General features: G+C 37.2%; 1 protein-coding gene across 9 annotated transcripts in view; it reads right to left on the bottom strand.

Moving 5' to 3' along the window:
• The window catches only part of DMD (dystrophin), a 2273580-nt gene that overhangs the window by 649956 nt on the left and 1597445 nt on the right, over positions 1–26179 (bottom strand). For all 9 annotated transcript variants that reach the window (XM_046672830.1, XM_046672828.1, XM_046672833.1 and 6 more), the window contains one exon: positions 5779–5880. In XM_046672830.1, the coding sequence (XP_046528786.1) occupies positions 5779–5880 (102 nt within the window). The remainder of the gene's footprint in view (positions 1–5778; positions 5881–26179) is intronic.

Genomic DNA, 26179 nt, shown 5'->3' with positions numbered 1-26179 from the left:
ATAAACAAGACTTTTAAAGATAGTTTAAAAAAGAAAAACAATAAGTTATTCTGATGGGGTGATAAAAAGTACATATCTAAGAAAAATGAAGAGATTATCTCTCCTAATATTTTGTGAATGGGCAGTGAGGTTGGGGATAAAAATTCCAGTGATAACGTTGAGGAAGTAAAACATGACCCTTCTGGTAACTGGCAGCTAGCTAGGCGTGATGGGCCTAATTAAACATAAAAAACAGTAACAGAAAATAAACTAGAGAGACCCAAGGCCACTCCAGGGCCATGTGTGAAACAAGAGAGACAAAGCCACTCTGCTAACACAAAAATGACTCATATGAGGCCTTGCTACTTCTTTAACAGTGACTGCTCGGCCCTGCTTTAATTCTCTCACCTTCTAGACCAAAAGTGTTAAGATACCCCATCATCACATTGGCTCTGTTTCTTCGCAGCATCCAATACAGAAATGGCTTCTACTTCCCTAATTCTTCCGAGAATCATCCAGGCAGCCAAACCCGGCAAGCAGCTCTTTCTGGTGCCCTCTTACTGAGATGCCCCACAATTTCTCTGGAGAGTTTTCTCCCTTGCCACAGTAAGGTGGATAATCCTAACTTTTGGTTTTTTTCTAACTTTTTGGTTGTAGGTATGTTCCTAGTAGTCACTGGACAGAGAAGTGTAACAGCGTCATACGGGGATTCAAATAGCGCCATATTGCAAATAACTTAGAAGAAAGATGGTGAGTTCTACAATTTTGGAATATACATATGAAGAATGTGAATGGAATTGTTTCATAAAATATAAATGTGGCAAAAGGAATATTTCTAATTAGTGTGTCATTTTATAAAATGTGAGATTGCAAATATGGAGGTGTTAAGAAATTAAATATAATTAGACATTTGGTAATCTCATCCATATTTCTAAGTTTTTATGTGTACAAGCTGCTCAAAAATCTATCATAAATTTTATCTTCTCAATGGGAAAGTGGGGATCTCCTTATATTCAAGTATATGTGATTTGCATTTATTCAACCTTTCATAGTCTAAGACATTTTCCTCAGTTGTAAAGCTAACTTGTATTTTTGTGTGTGTATATGAGGAAGATTGTCGAGGAGCCAACATCTGTGCCAATCTGCCTCATGCCACCACAGTGTGGCTTGACCAGTGGTGCCAAGTCTGTGCCTGGGATCCGAACCTCCCAACCCCAGGCCTCTGAAGTGGAGCACGCGAACTTAACTATCATGCCACTGGGCCGGCTCCTAACTTGTATTTTTAAAAGATAAAATCCTGCTAGTCACATATGTTAATTAATTATAAAATCACTCTAATATTGTTTCTTTCTCTCTATAATTCTTCTCCCAACATTTTCTATTATCATTGACATGGAAATTGTGCTCACCAAATGAGTCAGTCAAAATGGACCTGTTCATTTGGGGGGACAGACTTATGTCTGTTATCTCTCCGTTGATATCTGAGATTACAAAAAAAGTTGCACCAGGTAAATGAGATCATATGCCTGATGGATGATTTATAAAATCCAAATATTGTTATAATTATAAATATTTATTTGGGCAACATTTTGACCAACAAGACACCACTTGACCTGCTATACTATATATAAATCTTCAGACACACATCTGTTGTGAGTGATACATTAAAAATTATCATGCAAAATATTAAATCCTAAGGAAGTTCTTGGAAATGTTAAGATGTTGATGTTGGCAGCAGAACAAACTCGGGAGATCTAATCTAGTTAATTAACAACAAAACAGCTGGGAAAATGGAACGTCCCTGGTTGTGATTGACTATAATTGAAAATGACTAATGATGCTGTCACTTTGCAGCTTATATCTGAGGAAATGATGCCTGGAAGATCATATCGCCTTCTTGACCATTTGTCTATAGCAAGTACTTTGTGTTAAAGGTTTGGGTGGAACCCTTTGGCCAAATACAGAAAGCTCCTAACGCCTTACTTTTTCTGTTACATTTAAAAAGAACTGAAGAGCAGTAATAAAATATATTATTAGATTCATGTTAGCAAGTTTTTTTTGATAATCTAAAAAGTCAGCAAAGCAAACCAGGTGGTTTCATCTTACCACTTCAACAAGTAACCAAGACATTTAAAATTCCATTAATGGTCTCAGTTCTAATATATGGAAGATGATATAAGTATTTCAAAATACATAAATGATTTAAAAAATGTTAACAGAAAGAGCAGGGTTCCAAGTTAAAGAACAGATATGAATAGAAGAAAATATCATCACATGCTTAAGTTCAAAAGAGAGTTTAAAAAAAGCAGTTTTAAAAACCAAATAACCAAGTGGCTTATTTTGTTTGTAGTTGTCAATATTGTTGTTAACGATGGCAGTTGCTTTGTTGCTTTTTAACTGCTAAATTGGGTACTATTAAGGACCTAGTCATTACTCTGTGGAAGATGGAACATATTAGAAATGATTCCATCATGACTGTATTATCTAAAATATTGTTACAGAAGGTATAACTTAAGCAAAATGTTAAACAATTTGTCTAACTCATCTCATCAATCTTCAACAATTCCTGAAGATGAAGGAACAATATACAAATCAAAGGAAATAAAAGTGTGTGTTGGGGGGGAGAGAGAGCGAGAGAGGAGGTGGAAAGTAAGACAAAAGTGTTTATTTCTTCAATCATATTATTCTAAGATTTTCTCAATAATTTTGCATCAGATATCTAGTGCTACATTTATGCCATTAGTGGAACTGTCCCATAATACATAGTTGACCTTTAACAAGAAGTCTTCAAAGAAAACAAGGAAGAAGTTAGTCAGGAATGACAAAAAAAGAAACTAAAAATTTACTATCTTTGAAAATTAAAGAAATCCTAGAGAAGTTGATAGAGTGAAGAACAAGGAAAAAAATTGAACAGGGATGAGCCCGGCTCCCAAACAGGACTCAGCTTGGGAGGTGAGCGTAGGAGCTGAGCAGACAGGCCATCTGATACAGAATGTGGAGGTGCCAATAGACAGTTTTCTAAGAAACAGAATCATTCTCTGATGTGTCCTTAATTAGAATGTCTGCAAGCAGTGGACATACTAATTATCTATTTAAATACTGGATCTTCTATACACACCATGGGGATTTTCATTTTCTTTTTTAAGAATATCACTTTCTGGGGCTGGCCCAGTGGTATAATGGTTAACTTTGTGCGCTCTGCTTTGGCAGCCTGCGGCATAGGTGCGGACCTATGCACCACTCATTAAGCCACGCTGTGGCAGGCATTCCACATATAAAATAGAGGAAGATGGGCATGGATGTTAGCTCAGGGCCAATCTTCCTAAAAAAAAAAAAAAAAAAAGACTATCGCTTTCTTCTTCATAATTGTTATAGTTTCCAAATGTACCTCCCTCAAAAAACAAAACCAAACTTCTTTCATGAAAATGTACTGCAGGCTACTTGGACCCTTTTCCCTTCTATTAAGGGGGTAAGAAACTTGAATGTTAAGGAGAAAAGGCATTAGTTAAAGCACAATTTTTAAATTTTGATATATGAAATCAAAGTTGAAAAGAGGCTTTGTTTATGTACTATCAGAGCAATGGATCAGCCTTCAGAAAAATCATCCCTAACCTTTAAAAGAAGTTTTTGATCCATGCAGAGTTTTAATCAGTCCCCACTTGCCGCCTTGCATTGCTGGGTTCCATGTTCTGAACTATGAGGTTGTTTTTGAGCCTCTAGCATTTGAGGCTACCACAAGCCCCAGCTCATCTTCAGGTATTTCCAAGGTCGCGGCCCATATCAAAAGCTGCATGTGAATCAACACACCTCCAATCTCCCGAACCAGTCTTGCCCTTTTCCCACCATCAACTTGAAATGTTGATTCTCCTCCAAACCCAAAGGTTAAATGGCAGAACCGGAATGAGTTTTCACGTAAGTTCTACTTCTTTCAAATGAGCTGACTTGAGAGGAAATGGGGGAGGAGGGAAAGAGAAAAGAAGGAAAGAAAAAAGAAAGCTGACCTTACAAAATGGTTTTAAGGGATGCGAAAGAGAAGGGAAGTTGACCCTTTCTGGCTCTTTTATTTCAGAAAAGTATTTCCTCTTTTACAACATTAATGCGACAGTCGAAAGTAGGTACGCTCAGACGTGGCAGATCCCAGTTCTGATCTCAAAGTGGCCCAGGAGTTGAGGGTACGAGGGGAAATGTGATAAGTTAATGTCAACTGCTTGGATGGTTTACATACAATGAAAACAAAAATTTTCTCACTGACTTTCAATTAAGAAAGCTTTCCCTCTGTTTTTTTACAAAGGCACAGCAGTAAAAGCCAACTTAAACGCACATTTGAAATCAGTAACAGTTGTGCCAAACCCTGCATAAAGTCTTTGAGGATCAAACAAGAGTAGATAGAGTGGACCTAGGAAATGGTCCATTTGTCCGTTTCATCGCTTGCTACGAGAGTCACTCTGTTAACCAAGAAAGATGTCTGCTTGGGGACTGGCTTTCTTTAGAGCATCAACAGAAACCTGAAATTTGCTGGTTTCAGGACCTTCTCTAGCTCTCCACTCTAAATACTGAAAACATTGTTACTTTACGAAAATTATCCTACCGGGCTTGGAACTGGATGTAAATTATTTTTTTTTGGATGTCAGGAGCAGGGACAATGTATTCCTGAATAGATGTCTATTTTGATATCTACAGAGAAATCTGTGCCTTTCAGCATCTGGTATTTGGACATTACGTTTAGGCTAAAACTTTAAATTTACCTAGGGAAATCCCCTTGTAAACTGTAAGGAAAACAAACAATTTTCTAGAAGTGAAGCTTGGGCCAAGCATAAGCAGTGAACTTAGAGACAGAGTCTAAGTCATGATAATGTTGTTTGCAAGGACAAACTAGTTCCGTATAATGAGGTGGTTGACCTGCACTGTTTTGGAGCAGTTTAAACATGAGGGTGAGGCTCGCTAAATTTCAGCCTGCAACATTAGCTAGAGAAACCAGAAGTGATCAATAAACAGCCACCTTTACAGGCTCTCGGGAACTTTCATCATAATGGGAACCATTCTAATTTTGGTCAGGTACAGAACATAGGGTAACCTATACCTAACGGCTATTGATCACTGGACTCTCGATTGCAAAATGGAAGCCACTGATTAGGTATTTTTTGAAAACTGAGCTGGCTTTCCATTTCTCTCCTCATGTAATAGCCTGTGAATAAATGTGTCCTAGGCTTCAAAATGCACATGGAGAAGGGAAACAAGTGGAGAGCTCTCTCCCATGCCAGCTTTTTACCAAAGAGAGAAGCACTTACGTGACATTTCGCTAAAAATTTTTGACCCAATAAAGTACTGAAGCCCGAATGCTGATTTTCCTCTTTCATCAGAAAGAGCAACAGAGGAAAGAAAGGTCACGGACCATATTGTGATTCTTTACAGCTGTTGGAGACAGACAGTATGATGCAGTAGCTTGATTTGAATTAAGCCAAACAATATGAAAAGCATCAAGGCTGGCAAGCGAAGCCATAAAGCCTCAAAGAATTTAATCTACCTTGAAGGTGGGACTACTTTTTGTATTGATAGCAGCACACCAGGACAGAAATGAGTCCTTTAATGCAATGACTCGCTAATAGCCTTAAGATCCCAATATATAAATAGGATATGTGGATCAAAAAGACAGCTCTGCCTCTGCCGTCGCAGGATGGCCAATATTTCTTTACAAGTTATTTCATTGATTATAAATAGACCACGTCAATGGCAAATGTACGACAGGGGAAGCATAACCCATTATGAGGTAATGGATATTGCTAGAGGTTGCTTCATTACCTTCACTGGCTCAGGGGCTGGTTTTTCCTTGTACAAATGCTGCCCTTTAGACAAAATCCCTTCCACATCCGGCTGTTTAGCTTGAACTGCTGCTTCAGTTTCCTGGGGGAAAAGAACACATACAGTGCAGATTAACTTCACAGTTAGCAAGAAAATTACTAAATTTAAATATACCCTTGGAGACTCCACATGTATTGCAGATCAATTTCTGCATGGGACACACGGGCACAAAAAAAAGTAGCTTCTAGTGCAGAGAAAAGAAATAGAGGTCTTCGTGAAACACACTAAAACTTTAAAAATTTATCCCAAATCTTCTTGAACTATATCATACTACTACTAGATGGAAGCACAGACATTAATTTTCTACTTTTCCAAAAAGTAAAAGGCAATAATAAGTATGATTTATGAATATGATCAATGTGGATAAATACTATTGTTAGCTTTGATGATCCCAGTAATCCCACTGTTCATTTACTTTACAAACCTCTTATTTTCACAGGATTCTCTTTTGGGCTTTGGCTCCAAAATGTCGTTTTGAAATAGAAACCAAATAATTCTCCCTACATCACTGTCAAAAGTATTTTCTTTCCAAAGAGTAAACACTTAAAGCACAGTATCAAAGGCTTATTAATTATTAAGCAGTCACATCAAACAGGCCTTTTGAGGAATGATTAAAGTATTTTTAAAAACTTGTTTGTTTTTCCTTAGTCTGGAGAGCACTGAAGCATGACAAAAACAAAAACAAACAAACAAAAAACCTCTTTAGATATATGAATGCAAAGTGCTTTGTCACTGGCTGCTGTCTAGCTCTCTTGAAGAGAGAACAAAAGAAATGTGCATAAATTGAGGCTGAAGGAAGTGAAGCTAAATATTACAGAAGACTTTTTGGATGGAACACTTGTTAAACACTAGGATGGAGTATCGATTAATCAATGTCAAGCGTCAGTCAGGGCCTGGGCAATCTTCCCCAGATAGCAACTCCTGATTAACCCGTCTCTCTCTTCCTCCCTCTGCCACCCTGGAGCCTCCCAGCACTGCTGTGTGTACGTGTCTTCCTGCCACTGCGTCCTTTATATACTGTGCTTGTACTGTTCTCTTTCAGGGAGTCCTCACAGAGAGTCTCAGGCAAGCTCCTGAACCCAAACTACTGTCATCTTACACGGCACAGCAGGGTGTGTTGCAACTTACAGGTGCTCAGCACATGCTCTTGACAGGGATTTCCTCAATTCTTATTATAATAAATGCCAGTGAGAGCTAGGCACTTTGGTTAAAAGTATCCACCACATTAAGACTAACCCTGTGTGTTAATGGGTATGTGTGCAAAACACACACAAAAACCACTTTTAGGGACAATAATTGTGGAAGAAACAAACCTAAAATTAGAAGTGTTAATTCACTCTCTATGATAAAAATTCTCAAAGTGATTTTTTAAAGAAATCTTGCAAAATTGTAACAAGCTCAAATTCGGAGTGTACTTTGTGAGGGTTGGGTATTTCTTCCTTTAAAATTGTTTATAAGTGTACTCAGTGTAAATTCTATATCTTCAGAAAACGACCACAGGGGCCGGCCCAGTAGCACAGTGGTTAAGTGCACACGTTCTGCTTCAGCGGCCGGGGGTTCGCCGGTTTGGATCCCGGGTACGGACATGGCACCGCTTGGCAAAAGCCATGCTGTGACAGGTATCCCACATATAAAGTACTGGAAGATGGGCACAGATGTTAGCTCAGGGCCAGTCTTCCTCAGCAAAAATTGGAGGATTGGCAGCCGATGTTAGCTCAGGGCTAATCTTCCTCAACAAAAAACAAAAAAAAAAAGAAAGAAAAAAAGAAAATGACCACAAATAGTCAATAATTTTACCAATGTTTTAGGTATGCAGCCAAATGATTAACACTAATATTCTTCTCTCTGCCCCTAGTCTTCAAGCGCAAATAAATAGTTCCAAAGAGCACAAAGAATTGATGCTACTATTCAGAAGGCACTGGCAAATAGACAGGATTAAGAGACTGCATTTGATATTACAAGGAATTTCCTTAGGAAATGAACACACAAATTTTAATTCATGAAATTTTCATTGGCAAAGGTACAGAAACAGCAGCAAGGCTGACATTAGGGCAGCCTAGATATTACTTAGAACTCTGAGTTCTAAGCAGATGCTTGTTAGATCGATAAGAAAAGGGGGCATGCCACGTGAAAGGTCCGTCTTTTGCACCTGCAGAAAGTAAAACATTCCCACTTCGGGCCACCAAATTAGCGCTAGATTTAGTCCTCTGATGAATGAGCATTGCAAAGTCACATCATCTCCCTTTATAGAAATGTTTCCCGTTGGCATGTCCTTCTGTCACCACTATTGTCATCTCTTCGTCCCTCAATGAAATAATGAAGTGTTAAGTACCTAGATCAGATTTACATTTGGTCCTACAGAAATAGAGCAATGGGTGAGAGAAATCATGTTCAGATCTAAAATCTTTGTGGTTACTTCTCCTTGGCAATTTTTTTGAGAACTACATCTCTAATTACATGCACCTTTGATAGATCACTTTAGAAAGGCTATTTTGAAGATAAATTTCTATAGTTTACCTCACTACATTTATTTGCAGTGTGAATTTATTAGTTAAAAGATAGGTCAGTTATTCAGGGTCAAATATTATTGCTTGAAGAGTCAACTATAGTAAACCCAACTAAATTCACTTAAAATATTCTTTAGTATATTTTCTTAAGTTAGTGCGAGAAAAATACACTAATAAGAAGTTGATAACCATCTTGAAAAAATTAAAGTATACGTGAAATAAATTTTAAAATTGTGATAGCCCTCCAGGCAATTAAAACTTGACATGGAAAAATTGAAAGGCAAAGCAAAACAAACAAACAAACAAAAATACACAGCCAAACCACAGGACTGTGCAAAGATAAGAAAACGTTGCTAAAATCCTTAGGTGTGCTGGAAATGCCAACAAACTGCTATAAGGATCTTAACTGTTCTAACAATATTAACAAACTGGAGTCGCTCAAAGTTTCCTATGTTTCAAACACTGTGTACTTCATACACTTTTCCTCATACTTACCCTCCTAGTATTATTTAATTTTACAGATGCTGAAACTGAGGGAGATTAGGTCAATTATCCAAGACCACACAGCCTGCAAATGGCAGAGTCGCGATTGTAACCAGGATGGGTGTGCCACCAAACAGCCACTTTCTCTCTTACTCTTCTGTGTATAGCATGTGTGTGTGTGTGTATGAGTGTGTGCAAAAATTGGCAGTCACATTTCTTAATATCATGTTAATTTTTTCTCCTCCTCTTTAACTCCAATACATTCTACAATATCCTTCCAGGGTGTAAACGAGAGAAAATCCTGTCCCTTCCCACAGAAAAAGAAATAAATTCTTACATAGCCTTTAAACTGCTCCAAGAGTGTGTCTTTGTGGGTTTATGATCACCAAACTGATGATATCCAGGTCAGAGAATTGGTCTGAGTAAACCTTTCATCTCACAGATGGTCTCAAATCTTTATCTGATATAAGATAAGGTGAAGGAGGTCAGTACTAAAATGGAAACACAGCTAATCATAGTGGCCAGTTGTTATAAGTAGAATGTGCTCAACTTCAAAGAACATTCAGACAAGAAGATCTTTATGGGATTTCAACAAAAAAGTCTCACTTCTAATAATAGAACATTTCCATTTAGGTTTTTCCCCTGCCTCATTCTTAATACATCCCCTGCGATGTAAGATCATGCACCAGGAGTTAGGACCCTTATGATGTGACTAGAGTTTTATTTTCATCATAGTGTTGACAGTCCACTACAATCTCATGCATAATTTTAAGAAGATAATTTTTATTAATTAGGTAAGAGGGAGTAACCCTTCATTAATACTCACTAGGAGAATACACGGTGTATTTTTAAATCCATCCCTGATGGGTTTTCGAAGTGGAGTAACTCTTTAAGCATCTTCAGTCTTAGTTCTCTTTTAAAAATTATTTTATGGAGGTCACATTAGCTTACACCAATACATAAATAGTTATTTCTTTTTAAACAGAACTTTTACTAATATTGGGGAGTTGCTGGTCTGAAAAGCAGTGCAGCAATGGTTAGTAATGAAAAAAGACTAAACAACACCTTTGAGAGTGAAAGTAGCAATTCATATGAAAATTAATACATACTTACATTTTCTAAGAATTGATTTGTTGAATATTATATTTCTAATTTAATATTAAGTTGGTTGTGTGCATTTTTTACTACAAATTTGGTGCCCCTACAAATAGTATAAGACATACATTTTGTCTTGTTTTCCTTTCTCATTTTAAATCTATTTATGTTTCCATCATTTTACCTATTGCTAACTTTAAAATATATATTATGACATAAGGAGAATATTAACAGCCTTTTCGCATATGTTCCAACATTCATACATTTATTTATTCATTTGACAAATATTTATTGAATATGTACTATATTTCAAAATTTTGGCTAGGAATTGCGAATACTACAAGGCATAAGGTAGGCCCTTGCGAAGAATACAAACAATCACATACTAAACTTAGCGGGCAACAGGCATAACATCCTGCAATGTACAATGGGGCACAGAGAAGCAACTGATCAGTTCTGTATTTAAGGGACAACAAGAGGGTAGGGATAGGCCTCAATGGGGGAAGAAAGGCTTGAGCAAAGGCTTGGAACAGAAACAGCTCATCACCTGGTTGACAAAGGGATGGATGATAGAAAGTATTGCAAGAGGGAACCTGGGATATGCAAACACAGGAACCAGAGGCAGCATGGAGATTCCACATGGGGCAACGGGGAGAAATGGTGCAGGAGTAGAAGGCAAGAGCCAGAGAACAGAAGGATCTTTTATACCACTTTAGGATCTTAGCGGAGAAGCCACAAAAGGGTTTTAAACAAGGGAATGACATGTTGTATCCTAATGGATGTTCTAAAAGTGAATATACCTGAACATCTAAATAGATAGATAGATAGATAGGTAGATAGATATAAGATCTACTCTTAATGCATGGTTTTCCATTCAAATAAGCTGGTCTGAATGAGACACATATACCGCTGCTGAAAACAAGGAAATTCAAGATAAAAGTGACAACTTTTTCCTTAGCAAAGGCAAGTGCCCATTCACTTAGTTTTCTTACTTATAAAGCGTATTTCCTGCTATTTGGCTATTCGGTCAACCACTTCAATTAACAGTTTCTCTATCAAATCTAAGATGTTACGGATTAAAAGGACCACTATTATTTTATGAACTGCTAAGAAAGTTAACAAAAAAACAATTAGACTTTGTAGACACTATTTTGGGATATGTCTCAATTTCAGAGATGTTGAAATGTAAAAAACACGTATTTTGGAATCAATGAAATTCTAAGATATCTGTCAATACTATGATTGGTTTATTAGTTGATTATTATTCATTGACTCTGTGAACATGGCTGTCTGGTGGGTGAATACACTTTCTTCCCCACTGACTTTGGGCTTGACCATGTGCCTCACTTTGATCAATGAACTGTGGGCAGAAGTGACTGTAAGACAGCTGAGCTGGGTCCCTAAAGACAATTCACGATTTTCCAGTACCTCTAGCTCCTGTCTTCCCTCATGAGAGAATAACGTGCCATACAGGAGCTGCTCTTTTAGCCTAGGTTCTGAAATGAAAAGACATTTGGAGCAGATCCACAGTCTAGAAGGAGAAAACCTGAACTTGACCCATAGTATGGAGTAAAGCCACAGCTCATCTGTAGACACGAGTAATAAATGTTTGCTGTTATAAGTCACTGGGATTTGGGGGTTGTTTGTTACTCCAGCAAGAGCTGACAATTACAACATTATAGGGAAACAAACAAACAATCAAACAAACAAAAAATATATAGCTTTCTGGGATGAAAAAAGCCAAAGCCTTTAAAATAAATGCGCCTTGGTCACATATATTGATTGCACCATCTCTCATTCCACATACAAACTGTTTGCTAAAAAGGGTAGCAAGAAACGAAAAATGAAATGGAATCAATATTGCGTTAGAGCCTGACTTCTCTGGCCTAGATTGTCAGGGAGACTCTGGCAAATGAAGGCTGATGGATGGAAAAACACAACATTGTGCAGTTGAGTTTCGTTCTCTTTCCCCTCATGCTGGGTGACTGTTCTTTTATTTATCTGCAATTAGGCTTGCTAGACCACAGCGACGCGGCTCTCCTTCACTGTAACTGCATGCTGTCAAATACGTGCCGAGCTGATTGACAAAGAATGACAGGTTCTCTCTTTCCATTCTGAGCTAATCAAGGGCAGCCCACCAAACGGAGGCTTTTTTCTGATTTGGAGATTTCTGGATTTCAAAAATAATCTGTCTAAATCTACAAAGTATAATACAGCATTGATGGTTAAATTGGCGAGTGTTATGAAACCCAGAAGATAGAATCTACCGGGGTAAATACTTGGAAGGCTCAAGGCCAGTGAAAGAGTGCACATAGGGAAGACCATCAAGTAATGAGCCTGACATCCAGAAGCCATGCTTAGAAGCCCTCCACTCATAAAGAAGGGATTCCAAAGTCTTTTTGGTAGAATTCTTTTGGTAAATGAAATTTCATCAAAAAAATACCAGAACATATTAATTACTTCATTCAGTAAATATTTACTGAATATAAGAACACCTACTATATTCTAAATATGGTTAGGTACTTGGTATATAACAGTGAATAAAACAAACAAGATTTTCCTGTTCTTGTGAAGCTTACATTCTAATGGGGACAATGGATAATAAAATATAAATTACGGTACTTCAGAGGGTAAAAAGTGCTAAAGAGAAAAAAATAAAGCGTCAGGTAGTGATAAGAGATGTACGTATCGAGTAAGGGAAGATGGGAGGTAGACACTTGAGAAGGCGCCTCCAGAGAAAGCCTCACTGAGAAGGTGGCATTTGAACAAAGTTCAGGAGGAAGTGAGGGAATGAATCAAACAGCTATCTCAGGGAAGAACAGTCCATGCAGAGGAAACAGCAAGTGCAAAGTCCCTGGGGCATGAGTGTCTGACATGTTCAATAAAAACATAAGAAAGCCAGGGTAGGTGGAACCTGGTGAGCATGGGGAGAGAAGCAGGAAGCAAGTCAGAGAGGTTGGGGAGGGTACGTCCTTCAGGGCAACTGTGGGGGGACTTTAGCTGTTACTCTGAGTGAGATCAGGAACCACAGGAGATTTTTCAGCAGAGGAGTGATGTGAGCTGACTTATTTTTTAATAGATTGTTCTGGCTGCCGTGTTAAGATTAGACTGAAGAAATGTAGAGAACAGATAGTAAAGGGCAGATTCCCAAAGGGGTTAGTTAAACACACGTTGCTTAGAGGAAAGTACTGGTTTGTGGCAACTTGATGCACTTTCTCTAAAAATCTTTATACTTATGGTTCTTAAGTGAGGACTAAATCTCTGCTCTGGTTTAATAGCAATACCGGGCACTGCTTTTTTTTTTTTCCTTTGCTGAGGAAGATTCACCCTGAGCTAACATCTATTACCAATCTTCCCCTTTTTCTGCTTGAAGAAGACTAGTCCTGAGCTAACATCTGTGCTAATCTTCCTCTATCTTGTATGTGGGCCACTGCCAAGCATGGCTGATGAGTGGTGTAGGTCCACACTTGGGATCCAAACCCACAAACCCAGCCTCTGAAGTGGAGCGCGTGGAACTTAGCCATTAAGCCTCAGGGCCGGCTCCAGGTCACTGCTTTAAGCAGAGTTATTTATTGAAACTGGTGCTCCCCAGGTTTTACTATGTTCCTAAGTCCTTAGTGGTGAAAAGTGTGGGCTCTTGAGCCTGGCTACCTAAGTTCCAATCTTGGCATGAATTGATTATTTGCAACGGAGACCATATGATGTCTCATAAATCCTAAAATATATTCTGAGACCTTTGCTATCTGGACCTTTCCAGAAAAGGATCAGCCAACTGCTGATCCAGAGAAATGGTTGGGTTTGGGATTTGTGGCCCTAAAAACCTGCAGGTACACAGAAAAATTATATGGATACTTATTTTTAAAGGTAAAACATGAGAGACATTTTGCTTTTTATCTCCTTATATAGACTCATAGAGATAGTCAAACAACTTATAGTTATACTTTAGAGCAGGCTCAACAAATATTTTCTATAAGGGGCCAGATAGTAAATATTTTAGGCTTTGTGGGCCATATGGTTCCTATCATACCTGAATCCTACCACTGCAGCGTCAAAGCAACCATAGACGATACGTAAACAAATGAGTGTGGTTGTGTTCCACTAACACTATTTACAAAAACAGGTGGTGGACTGAATTTGGCCCTTGGACTGTAGTTTGCTGACTCCTGCTTTAGGATATTACAGTGTTGTTAGAAGTAATCAGATCAAGGGTAAGAATATCTGGGTTCTAGGCTTATTAACTCGCGAGTTGGGGTAAGTCACTTAAACTCGCTGAGTTTCAGTATCTTTAATTATAAAATGAATGAAAATGACAGATATTATTGCGGATAAAGGGTTAACAACCCCTTTTGCCCTTCTGCATGAGAATGTGAGCTTTGAAGAACTTTCCGGCTGTATTCTCCTTGGAAACCTGATAAAATTGGAATGTCAAATATGTTGGTAGCCATCATGGCTTCTGCTGAAAAAAAAAAAGACTGATTGGTAAATAAAACATGGCTCGGGAGTTCTATGTCTGAACTACAAACGCCTGATGGAAAGCCATAGTTCTGGGAATCCACTGAGTGTAGTAATGCTTGTAACCGAGCATGTACCTTTCATGGATCTTGGAAACTCTACCTGTTTTAAGACATTGGCTCCTGGGGCGCATGAGGCTTTTAGACAAGGGTTGACTCAGCACCTCTGTGTGAGTCTCCTCCCTTTGCACCTGAGCTGTCTTTTGAGAGTGGGCAGCTGCTGCAAAGAGAATAGCACCTGGATGGCTCTGTGAATGCTGCCCAGACTGTTGTGCATTCTAACCCCATGGAAGAGAAATGCCTCACCCTGCCCTCCTGGGAAATTGTGTTTCTGTTCCTGTATCCTTCTAAGTGAATTTGAAGCTGAATGTGGTTAATGGTAGCCTTGTTCAGTTGCACCGAAGAAAGGAAGACTCACTGATGGGCTTTCCCATGATCATTTCTAAGACCCACATTTTCTTTCCACAGATTAACTGCTCTGAGATTGGGATACGTTTTATAAATGATGGTGTGTCACAATCTAATTGGCAGCACGTTTTTCTTAGTGACAGATAAAATGATGCAAATTCTAATCAATGGTGTCTTAGAAACAATGAAATACGGTATGTGACCAGGATATTCATAGTAGGTCAGCATCAAATGATTTAGTGTATGCAAAAGTAATGTTAATTGCTACCATTTATTGAGAATTTACTAAGTATAAACACCCAGCTATGCATGTAACATAAATTCTATTAGTTAATCTCACTCGATCTCTACTGCAGAGCTTTCCAGCAGGCATTATTATAATTTTTCAGATTAAAAAACTAGAGTCATGAGAGGTTAGGGAAGTTGCCTAAGGTAGAAGCTAACAAATGGTGGATGTAAGATTTGAATCCTGGTCTGTCTGATGCATATTCTTCATTCTTAATTATTATACTATAGGGTCTATGAATTTGTTTAAGTATGTTACATATATAAAATTAGATTTTATTTGCTGAATCACAGGGTTTAGAACCAGAACAAAGTAGTTTTGATTAACATGTAATTTTAATTTAAACTGGGATTTTTCAACCTCAGCACCATTCACATTTTGGTCCAGATAATTCTTTGCTGTAGGGGGCTGCCCTGTGTATTGTACAATGTTTTGCAGCATCCCTGGTCACTATTCACAAGATGCCAGTAGCTCTTCCTCCTCCCCCAGGTGTGACAACCAAAAATATCTCCAGAGATTAACAAATTCCCCTGGAGGATAAGATCACTTCTGGTTGAGAGCCATTGAATTAGTGAATATATGAATGAACCAATGAAAGAATGTCTATCTGCTCATGGTCTACATTTCCAGTGTACGTGAAATAGTATGATTTATTAGTATGATTTTATATGAATACCTTTCTTTACTTTTTTTTTGTATGGAACACGTCTATATATTTTTTTCAGATGTACTCTCATGCACACTATAACTCTTAAACCACACTTGAATGTGGTTCTTTTTTCTGTGGTGAGTAAGATTGGCCCTGAGCTAACATCTGTGCCAATCTTCCTTTATTTTGTATGTGGGATGCCACCACAGCATGGCTTGACAAGAGGAGTGTAGGTCTGCACCCGAGATTGGAACCTGTGAACCCCGGGCCACCAAAGCAGAGCACACGAACTTCACCACCACAACACTGGGCTGGCCCCTGAATGTGGTCCTGGGATGAACTCTAATTATAATTGTATATTTCAGTTTCTGGCTGAACTGTTCCTAAAAACAGTGCTTTAAATATCCCAAAGGGACAAAGGAACATAGTGGATTCTGTGGAATAGAGAAGCGTATATAACAGAAAGTCAGATTACCATGCCTCTGAATCATCTTTTTCTTGTTTTGCACATTCACCTTGGTCAGTAATATCTGCATTATTGTAAACCAATATAGCACAACTCAAAGTTATTATCCATGTGGCAATTGGGCATAGTTCTTGAAGTCTTGATAGAAAGTATTTATTTTAAAAAATCTAAGTAGGATTAAACACTGGAAGTTTCTTTTTTAAACATAAAACGGCACTTAGGGTAATTTTCATTAAAAGCAAAAAAAAAAGGGCAACTCAATTCTGACTTTATGATTGACACATTTCAAATAAAATTAAAGATGCTTTGTTTTTTACTAAGTGCTACACCAAAATTATAGTCATTATCTAAAACAACTCTTTCTAAATTCTTCCATAACTTGTAAACTCAAGTAATCAAGTGGGTAACTGAATTAAACTTGTGTTTAAAAAAAAACAGCAATGATAAAATCTAAGGTTTCTTTCCAAATAGCTTTTCCTTAAACATATACAGAAAACAAAGCAAACATGAGGTTTTCTGAAATCAAGAACACTTGATGGAATAAAGCCTCTTCTTTGGTTCGCACAACATGTCAGTCTTCATCTTGGGTCCCAGGTCTTCATCTAGCCTGCCATACTTAATTTTTATATTCTTGTACCTCTCTATGATTTCTACCACTCCAGCTAAGTGAACATTTTCACTGGTCTCCTGTAAAATCAGTGATAAGGTTTTGGATGAGGAATTGGGGGGTCTATATTTTAGACGCACATAACTGCTAGAATCTAGAATATACAGAGACCTCATATTGATCTGTAAGAAAAAGCAAACAATCCAAGAAAAAACTGGGCAAAGTACTTGAAGAGTCAGCTGATAGAAAGAAATATCCAACTGGCCAACAAACATGAAAATCTGTCAACCAGGGCTATGCAAATTAAAATAATAAATTCATGCCACTTCCTGTTGCTGGTGGAAAGCAATTTACAATATATAATAAAGATGTGAATACTCTACTAAGTCAGTAATTTTACTTCTAGGTATTGTCACATGGGTTTATGAGGAGACCTACAAAGAATGTTCTTTTAGCATTGTTCACATTGTGAGAAACTGGAAACTAATGATCATTCATTCCTAATCTCATAACCCTATTGTTTTGTTCCTATTCAAATCAAAAATACTTTTAACAGATTACTTTTCTATTCTAAAGTCACTTTAAATCATCATTCTTATTTTGTACGGTGTACAAAATTCCACTTAACTTAGTTGTAAGCAAAGTGAATGCTTTCATTCATAACTTACTCATTGAAGATATTAAAGATAATAAAAGAATAATGCTGTGTCTAACAAATTTGACTTCAGCTATGACAGCATACACAGTATAATATCTCAGATAACATCCGTTTAGTTTTGAGTGAAGAATAAGAGTGCGTATGTGTGTATGTAGATGTGCATAATTTTGTATTTGTGTTATCTCTCCAATTATGTAAATCACTAATACCTATTATTATGCTAATACTAGAAGATACATTGTAATAAAGGTTACCATGAATTATTAATTTTGTATTTCTTATCACCTGTTTCATCAAATAATTTAAAAGACAAAGATGCCCACCCATCCATATTTTCTCTGCATAGTCTTCACAAAAGTTCTCTCAAAAACACTTGAAAATTAAAAGTATGCACACATGGCTTTGTAATTTCATGGGTCAATAAGTAAAATTTTAGTTGTATCCTACACACTCTTATGAGTGCTTCCATATTTTGCCTTTTGAATGCTTAACAAAATTATTAATTTCAAGAAAATCATCTCATTTTAACAACTAGCTTGTTATATAATCAGTTATTATTATAAATACACTTTGAGATTTTCAACCTTAAAATTAAAACTATTATTAAAATAGTTCAATTTAAATAATTATGGCCACTTTTATTAACTGTATACTTTGTGCCTTCTTATGATCAGTAACTGCTGAATATTAATTACGTCCAGAGGAGGCAATGAACTATTCAAAAGTTGGAAGCTATGACTTCAGAAGTTGGACATGCACACTCTAAGTTTTTCATATATATTGTTTTGAAATTACACAGCAAATTAAATGCATTTACACTGGGTGATAATTTAAGTAGTTAATTTACAACAAAGGTGTTTCTTTTTCAAAATATATATCAGATATATATTGAAGTATTTGGTATCCTCCATCATATGTATAACTCCATATTTATTTCCAATATGTGAATGAATGAGTCTAGTCACACTAATGCTACTGCTCAAAGGAGAACCAGGAAGAATGAGAGAAAGATATGACAAGGAGAACAGCAGATATGTGGCAATTTGGAAGTATCTGGAACACAAAGGAGACTTCTAAGTCTACTACAACGGACTAAAGAAAGTAGTAACATCGGCTAATTTTGTCTACTGGATGATAGGAGTACTTATAATATATAACATAGAATTGTATTTGCTAATTAGATTTATATTTTAAATTTTTTTTAAAGATTTTATTTTTTCCTTTTTCTCCCCAAAGCCCCCCAGTACATAGTTGTATATTCTTCGTTGTTGGTCCTTCTAGTTGTGGCATGTGGGATGCTGCCTCAGCGTGGTTTGATGAGCAGTGCCATGTCCGCCCAGGATTCGAACCAACGAAACACTGGGCCGCCTGCAGCAGAGCGCGCGAAATTAACCACTCGGCCACAGGGCCAGCCCCTAGATTTATAATATACTCTTATTTTCAATGACATAGAAATTAATACAATAAGTGTAATCTCAGGATACAGAACTCTATATTCAAGAGAAAATACCACTATGGCATTTCTAAGCAAATTTAGTGCACAAAGTTTGGTTATGCCTTCATTAGGGAGAATCATGTGACTTGTGATATATTTTCCCACTAATAAAACCTGTTTTTTGAGTTTAAATATTTCCAGTATTCCTTAAAACTCTATCCTTAGAATGCTATAGAGTTTCATTAGAGATATCCGTCTTCAAGTTAGTTTCCACCAATCATTTTGGTAAAATTTTTTTAACTCTGAAATATGAGTAGAAGTTTAAATTGGTATAAGTTTATGAGATGACAATTGAATAGTAAAATAGCTTTACTTAAAATAAGTATTCCTTAAAGTGTTCTCTAACATTAAATGATTTTTCTATGTACTTATCTTTTCTTCCTCTTTTAAAATAAAATCACAAAGATTATGGCCATAGATTTTCTTGCTGTTGCTTTTCCCCTCCGCACCTGATACAATGTTCTATCTGTAAACACCAGGTCCACACTCTCCCCTCAAAAACATTCCAACAAGTGGCTTTATGTTGCTGCATCTTCTTGGCAGTCATCCTTACCCATAATTATAGGCGTACTTGCTTTTAGAGGTGTCATAATCATGTATTTAGAATTTGAAATGTTCTTCAGTGGTAACTCAGATTTAAGGATTCCTTTAGCAACCAATACAGTTTAGTGAGCAGAACATGGCATTTTGTGATTAAAAACAGAAGTTCACAGCCACAAGGTCAGTAGGGTAGACACTAACCAGGCAGACAAGGGGCATTTCTGCAAAGACCAGAGGGTCAAGGAGAGTATAGAGACCTGCATGGGGACCATAGGTCATGTATGCTACGTAATGTTCTCTCACCTGTCAATCCAGATGTCATCCTAGAGAGGAGCAGGAAAAGAGTGAAGGAATCTGAAAGACTGCCCACTTAGCCAAGAGATACCAATTCACATAAAGAGACTGGTAAAGTTGTTTCAGCGTAGGACCTTTCTTCTCACTACCCAACATGGGGGAAGTTTATGAAGATCAGTGAAGAATAAAGAAGTTGCATTTGTGTGATTCAATATTTGACCCCAAGGCCCAGCCCCAGTGGCCTAATGGTTAAGTTCAGTGTGCTCTGCTTCAGCAGCCCAGGTTCGATTCCCAGGCACAGACATTACCACTCGTCTATCAGTGGCCATGCTGTGACAGTGGCTCACATACAAAACAGAGGAAGATAGGCAATAGATGTTAGCTCAGGGTGAATCTTTCTCAGCAAAAATATATATATATATATATATATATATATATATATATATATATTTTTGACCCCAAGACATATCTATACAACTCCTCCTGCATATTTATTATATTTTTGACTATTTGCCTACTTAAGAATCCATGACAGTGTTTCTCAAAGTGTAATTCCAAGACTAGCAGTATCACCAGGGAACTGCATTTTAACAAGATCCCCAGCTTATTCCACCCACACTAAAGTTTGAAAATCATGGCTCTAGATAGTGTATGCTAGAATTGGGAATGAATAAGTGTTAATCTCAGAATTTTAATTCATTTTCATACTTGTCTTATGGATATAAGATGTATCTTCCAATGATACCGCTTTATGAATAAACAGCTTCAAGGATACAGTTTTTTGAGACAGAAAAATAAGAAAGGTGGCTGCATCTTTTTTAAAAGTTATGATTAGAAAATTGGTACTGTTTTGAACATTGCAAAGTGCAAGTGCACAGCATTTCAGAATGTGTCTGAAGTCTCATCCTGCTATTTTCTACCAACACACACTGCCACCAAGGATGGTAACTTGCAAGTTCAAAACCTTCCTCATTTAACTTCCATTGTCTCCACCCTGTATTCTGTCTGCCAGTCAATGCCGTCCCTTGGGCAATATAGTCGGTAAACCAGGTGGTCCATTCATTCACTTAAACGGAAGTTGTTTGAAAACTATTGGAAGTGCTCCCATCTTTCTTCTCCACACATACTCAGAAAGGGATGGCATTCATATGCAGGGCAGAGTTTTCTTTTGAGGGAAATTAAAAAATAACGACATCATTCCTTCCAATATTCTCACATGGCCTACTCCAAAAGTATCATTACATAAACTTGCTTTTAGCAGAGCAGTGGAAGACTGCTAAGTAAAAAATTAAAATTGTAGTACAGTAAAAGCATGATTTCAAAAAAGTACAAAAAAGGTTTAGGGTGACAAAATGGCTTTTTAAAGTATATTTGGAGCAATAGAATGATCAAGGAAAGGATAGGTCTGCTTTTGAAGTAGATGGTATAATATTGCTGAATGAAAGATAAAAGGGGGGACCCTTTAATTCCTCTTGGGTTTGTTTCTTGTATGTCAAGAGGAACGATATCCTGACTGCAAAGAATAAAACAAACAGCAATGAGAGGTAACTGGTGGCCAAGATGGGTAAAGAGATTAGAAAGTCCCCAGCTGCTCAGAATTAACTCTCTTGATCTAGATAAATTACATCTCAGGACACTAATAAAATTGGCAAGTTAAATGAGAAACCACTATGGGTGGTCTGGAAGATCGGAAAAGTGCAGTTTTGATTTTCAAAAGGAAAAATATGGTGTGGGAATGAAATTTTAAGCTTCCAAATAGTTATTTAAGACTTGGCTAGAAAATGTAATGCAGAGAGCAGCAACAAGCTTTCTTCAGTTAATGAAGTATTTCGAAAGAATGGGAGAAGGTTGACACAGGTGCTTTGAAAAGACAAACCCTGTCATACCCATTAGATGTTGTTAGATTGATAGAAAAAGAAAGCAAATATTTACAGATTTGTTCCAAATTGTTTAAAAAAATTAAATCTGCACTTATTGTATAATTTGTCATCATGTTGAGTTTCTGTACAGGATTGTTTTCTAAGAAGGGCAAAGACCATTCCTATGCAATTCAAAGGTTTGCTTTAATATTTTCAAGTTATAACCTTAAGACTAGAATCTATTTGTCTTAAGAAACATTCGTTGGAATCCTTATTGTAAAAAATCCTGTTTTTACTTCAAGTTGTAAACTGTATTTGTCTCAATAAGACCAATAACCTATGAGAAAAAAAATTGACCACAAATATAACAAACAGTGCACAGAGAACGGAATATAAATGATTCTGACACATTTTTTGATTCTGAAAAAAATTCATCCTCACTCAAAAGAAGAATGCAAAGTAAAATTACAATGAGATGTCATTCTTTTTCTTGCTTAGCAAAGGTCAAAAAGGTTGATGACAAACTGAGTTGGAAAACATGTGGGGGGAAAACACTCCGTATTACTGATGGAGTGCTCTATGCAGAGCAAATTGACCATATCTACTAAAATAACAAATACCATTTCGACCCAGCCATTTTACTTCTAGGCACTTATCCTCCAGATATACTTGCAATATATGAAATGACATGAGCATAAAGTCACACATTGTCATATTGTAGCAGGAGTAAAACTTGAAAACAAACTAAATGTTCATTAACTGGAATGTTGGTTAAATGAATTATGGTACCTCCTTAGACTACAGTAGTATGCAATTGTAAAAAACGAGAACATTCTTAAGGTGCTAATATGGCAAACAATTGTCAATATATAACATTAAGTGGAAGAAAAACATGGTTCAGAAACAGTATTTACAGTATTCTACTAGCTGGGTTTTTTGTTTTTTAAAAAGAGGATAGGAAAAGGAAAGAATATATACACAAACATACACACACTCACATCCTATCCTTGGATGCTATTAAAGAAATGGATAACCTTGGCAGCCTACGGGGAGAGAAACTGGGTGGCTGAAAGATGGAGATGCAAGGGAGGATTTAGGCCCTTTTATGCTTTTGAATTTTGTAAATTTTGTACCACAAGAAAGTATTAACTTTTCAATAAATACAATGATTTACACTATTAAAGTTTGCCATAGAAGGAGGAATTTATTCTCAACTTTGTAATAATTAACCCAATATGACCTTACTGACAGAGTACTAATGAATTCATTTTGTATAAGAGGAATGTGCAGATTCTCTTAAAATTAGAAACAAAAATGAAATGATATCTAAACGAAAACAACAGTTTCGCAAAACAATACCCATACGATATGCTATACAATGTGATAATTTGTAACATGGTCCACTCTATCCTATGCTATCTTACTCTATTTCATTTTATCCATTAAATTGATTTGTCACTCATCCTTAGCTCACCAGCAATGACTTGAGAAACAATTCTTTAAATTATCTCCTCCTCTTTATCCCTATTACCAAAGTCCTCAACCAGGACCCAGTTTCTCCTCAACCAACTCTGTAACCTCCTGACTACACTTCCTCTTTTGGTACTACACTCCTCAAATTTGGGAGTTTGCCAGGCACCCCTCTTTAATGATTCCCACATCTCTCAAGGATAATGTCTAAGCTCTTTAAAGTGGTATATAACCCTCACCAAAACTGGGCTACACTTCAACATCACTGAATTTGTTTCTCTTCCCACACTTCATGCCATGAATCACTTCCGTATCTTTGTTCTTGTCGCCTCTTCTCTTTGGAACCCTTTTTCTTTCCATCACATACATTTCACTTTATCAGTTCCTACTCATATTTTAAAGATCCAGCTCAGGCATCATATCCTCCAGGAAGCTGTCTTGAGACCAGAGCTTCTCAAACTTCAGAAAGTGGAAGTATCTTCTGGAGGGCTTACTAAAACACAGATTCTTGAGCTTCACTCCCATCTATTCTGATTCAGGAGGTCTATGGAGAGGCCCAAATATTCGCATTTCTAACAAGAGCCTAGATGCTGAAGCTGCTGGTGGCCTAGGGACCATACTTTTGTAGCTGTGCTCTAAACAACATGCTGGCTGGGTTGGGTATCAATCTTTTGGGTTATCACAGCACCCTGTAAGCATACTCACTACACTGCATTGTAATTGTTTCTTCATTGACCACATTTAGTACACTGAGAATATTTATACATCAACTCACCCCTAAGCAAATTGAGAATGAGGGTCATCTTAATATAGTAGCACATTGTAGTTAATCAATAAATGGTTTGTTAGTTGAACGGAAGTTTCATTAGCTTAGCCTCATGTCTTTCTCTGCCTAGACAGGTTGATCAGGGATATATGCAAATAAGGTTCATGTACATTTCAGCAATACGTTTGATAAAGTCTCCAAATGAATGTTTATGGACAAAATGGAACAATATGAACTGGGTAGGAAATAAAGCAAATAGAGTTTGGTAACTAATTGAACAATTGCCAAAGGAAATTGATGGTTGACTTCATGTCAAAATACAGGCAGGTTTCCAGTGATGCACTGCAGGGCTCTGTCTTAGGATTCAGTCTATTCGAGCATTTTTTTTCACAACATAGATGAAGTTATAGAAGGCAGATCCGTCAAATGTGAAGTTGAAGAAAAACTAAGAGATTGCAGTACGTTGCATGTTGATTCCAGATCTCAAGATCACCTCCTCTGTATCTCTATTATCAGTTGGACTGATGGGTTAACAAATTTATTAAGGCTTCAGGTAGCTTGGGGTTAAGAACAGGTTTTCTTTCTTGAGGGGCAGAATGAAGGGGGAAGTAGTAGGGGGGTCAGAACAATCAGAACTGAAGCAGGGGAGGCTGTGAGCAGGAGACAGTGAGTGAAAATGGAGAAACTGAAAACACCAGAGATGAACCGGAAACCAGACACAGAACAGCAATGCTAGTTACAGACGCTGCCACCCAGTGGCAGTAGGTTTGTGTGTTCTCTGCTTTGGTCAGGACTGGATCAGGAAATGGGAGGCACTGGACCTGAGCTTCAGGAACCTTGGTGGATAAGCCTGAATAGGAACGAGGAAGGGGCTGATGGCCCTGCATCTAATTCCAAAAAAGAAGACTACACAAGAACAGGATGGAGGAAATGTCAACTAGAAGCAGCACATGTGAAAAAGAACTGGCGTGAGTCAACAGTGTGATACAAAAATTGCTGGAGTAAGAGACTGTGCAACAGTTAAAGGCGTGGACTGTGGTGAGCTAAACTTGGTGGTGTTTTTGGCAGCTTAACAAGTGTCCAGCCAGAGACTGTGCTGCCCCTTTCTCCGTCTCATAGAATGCCCATCTTTCCTAGGGTGGCCATCTTCAGGTTGGGGTATGGCTCTTGAGGTACACAAAGGCTTTCCTAGGGGTATGTGGGCATAGATGGTGTTCATGGAATCAGTTTCCAGATTCTCAGCTTCTACAAGGGATTTGCTTGGGTTTGTTCCCGTGGTACACACATCATTACACTTATCATTCCCATTTTTTAGTTAACGATAGTCTTTCTCCAACTTTACAAAATAAAAGCATGCCTCCTCTGATGTATTCCAATGGTGCATTGTACCCAAGACACATTTACACCAAATCAAAATACAATTCGAAATAGTGATGACTGAAATCCTCTTTTAATCAAGGTACCATCACTTACCCATCTATCTCATTAATAGATTCATTTCCAATAAAAAATCTACTGAGGATGTTTAATAATTATTTACCAAAAGTTGCATATATTTAGGTAATTTGCTTATTACTAGGTCTATTTGATATTAATTATTGTAGATGTAACTCAATATAAAGAATTTTTAAAAACACTTAGAGATTTATAGTTACAGGAAATTGTTTTTAAAAAATGAATTTAAATCCACATAGATATATTTGTCATACGGAAGTATGACAGAGTGGTTAATAAAAGACTTTATAACATAAATATATATTACATTAGGACAATTCTTTGGGGGAGTGGAACAGAAATATGACTTAAAGATGAGAGAAGAATGATATGAAACTTCTATTTATTAAAGATGAGCTTGTTTCATGTACTTTTTTAAGTGGATGATGGTAGATAGCATATTGCTATGGTATTTGAGTTCCACTGGATACCTTCAAAAGAGTAATGCAACACTTTTTAAATGTCACTATTTTGAATACGCCAGGGGAGAAAATAGACGTCAACTTCAAAGTGTGCAAGAGGATACTCGGTTTTCTAAAGTATTTTGAGAGTTTTGCAAGCAGAATGGTTTGAATACCACTGTAACAGGTTCATTTGGAGCCCCCCTCCTTGGCTTGGCAGGAGAGGAAGAAAAGCACTTTTCTCTCCTCCCTCATGAGGAAGGAAACAGTCAAAGCCATAGCAGTTTCCTCTTGGCCAACAAAGTGTTAGTCCTACTTGAATTTCCTGTTCCAGGAATTCTAAATTCAAGAA

The sequence above is a fragment of the Equus quagga genome, chromosome 10 (assembly GCF_021613505.1).
Source record: "Equus quagga isolate Etosha38 chromosome 10, UCLA_HA_Equagga_1.0, whole genome shotgun sequence".
Classification (NCBI taxonomy): domain Eukaryota; kingdom Metazoa; phylum Chordata; class Mammalia; order Perissodactyla; family Equidae; genus Equus; species Equus quagga.
The sequence above is the reverse complement of the archived record's forward strand: the minus strand, read 5'-3'. Positions and strand labels throughout refer to the sequence as shown.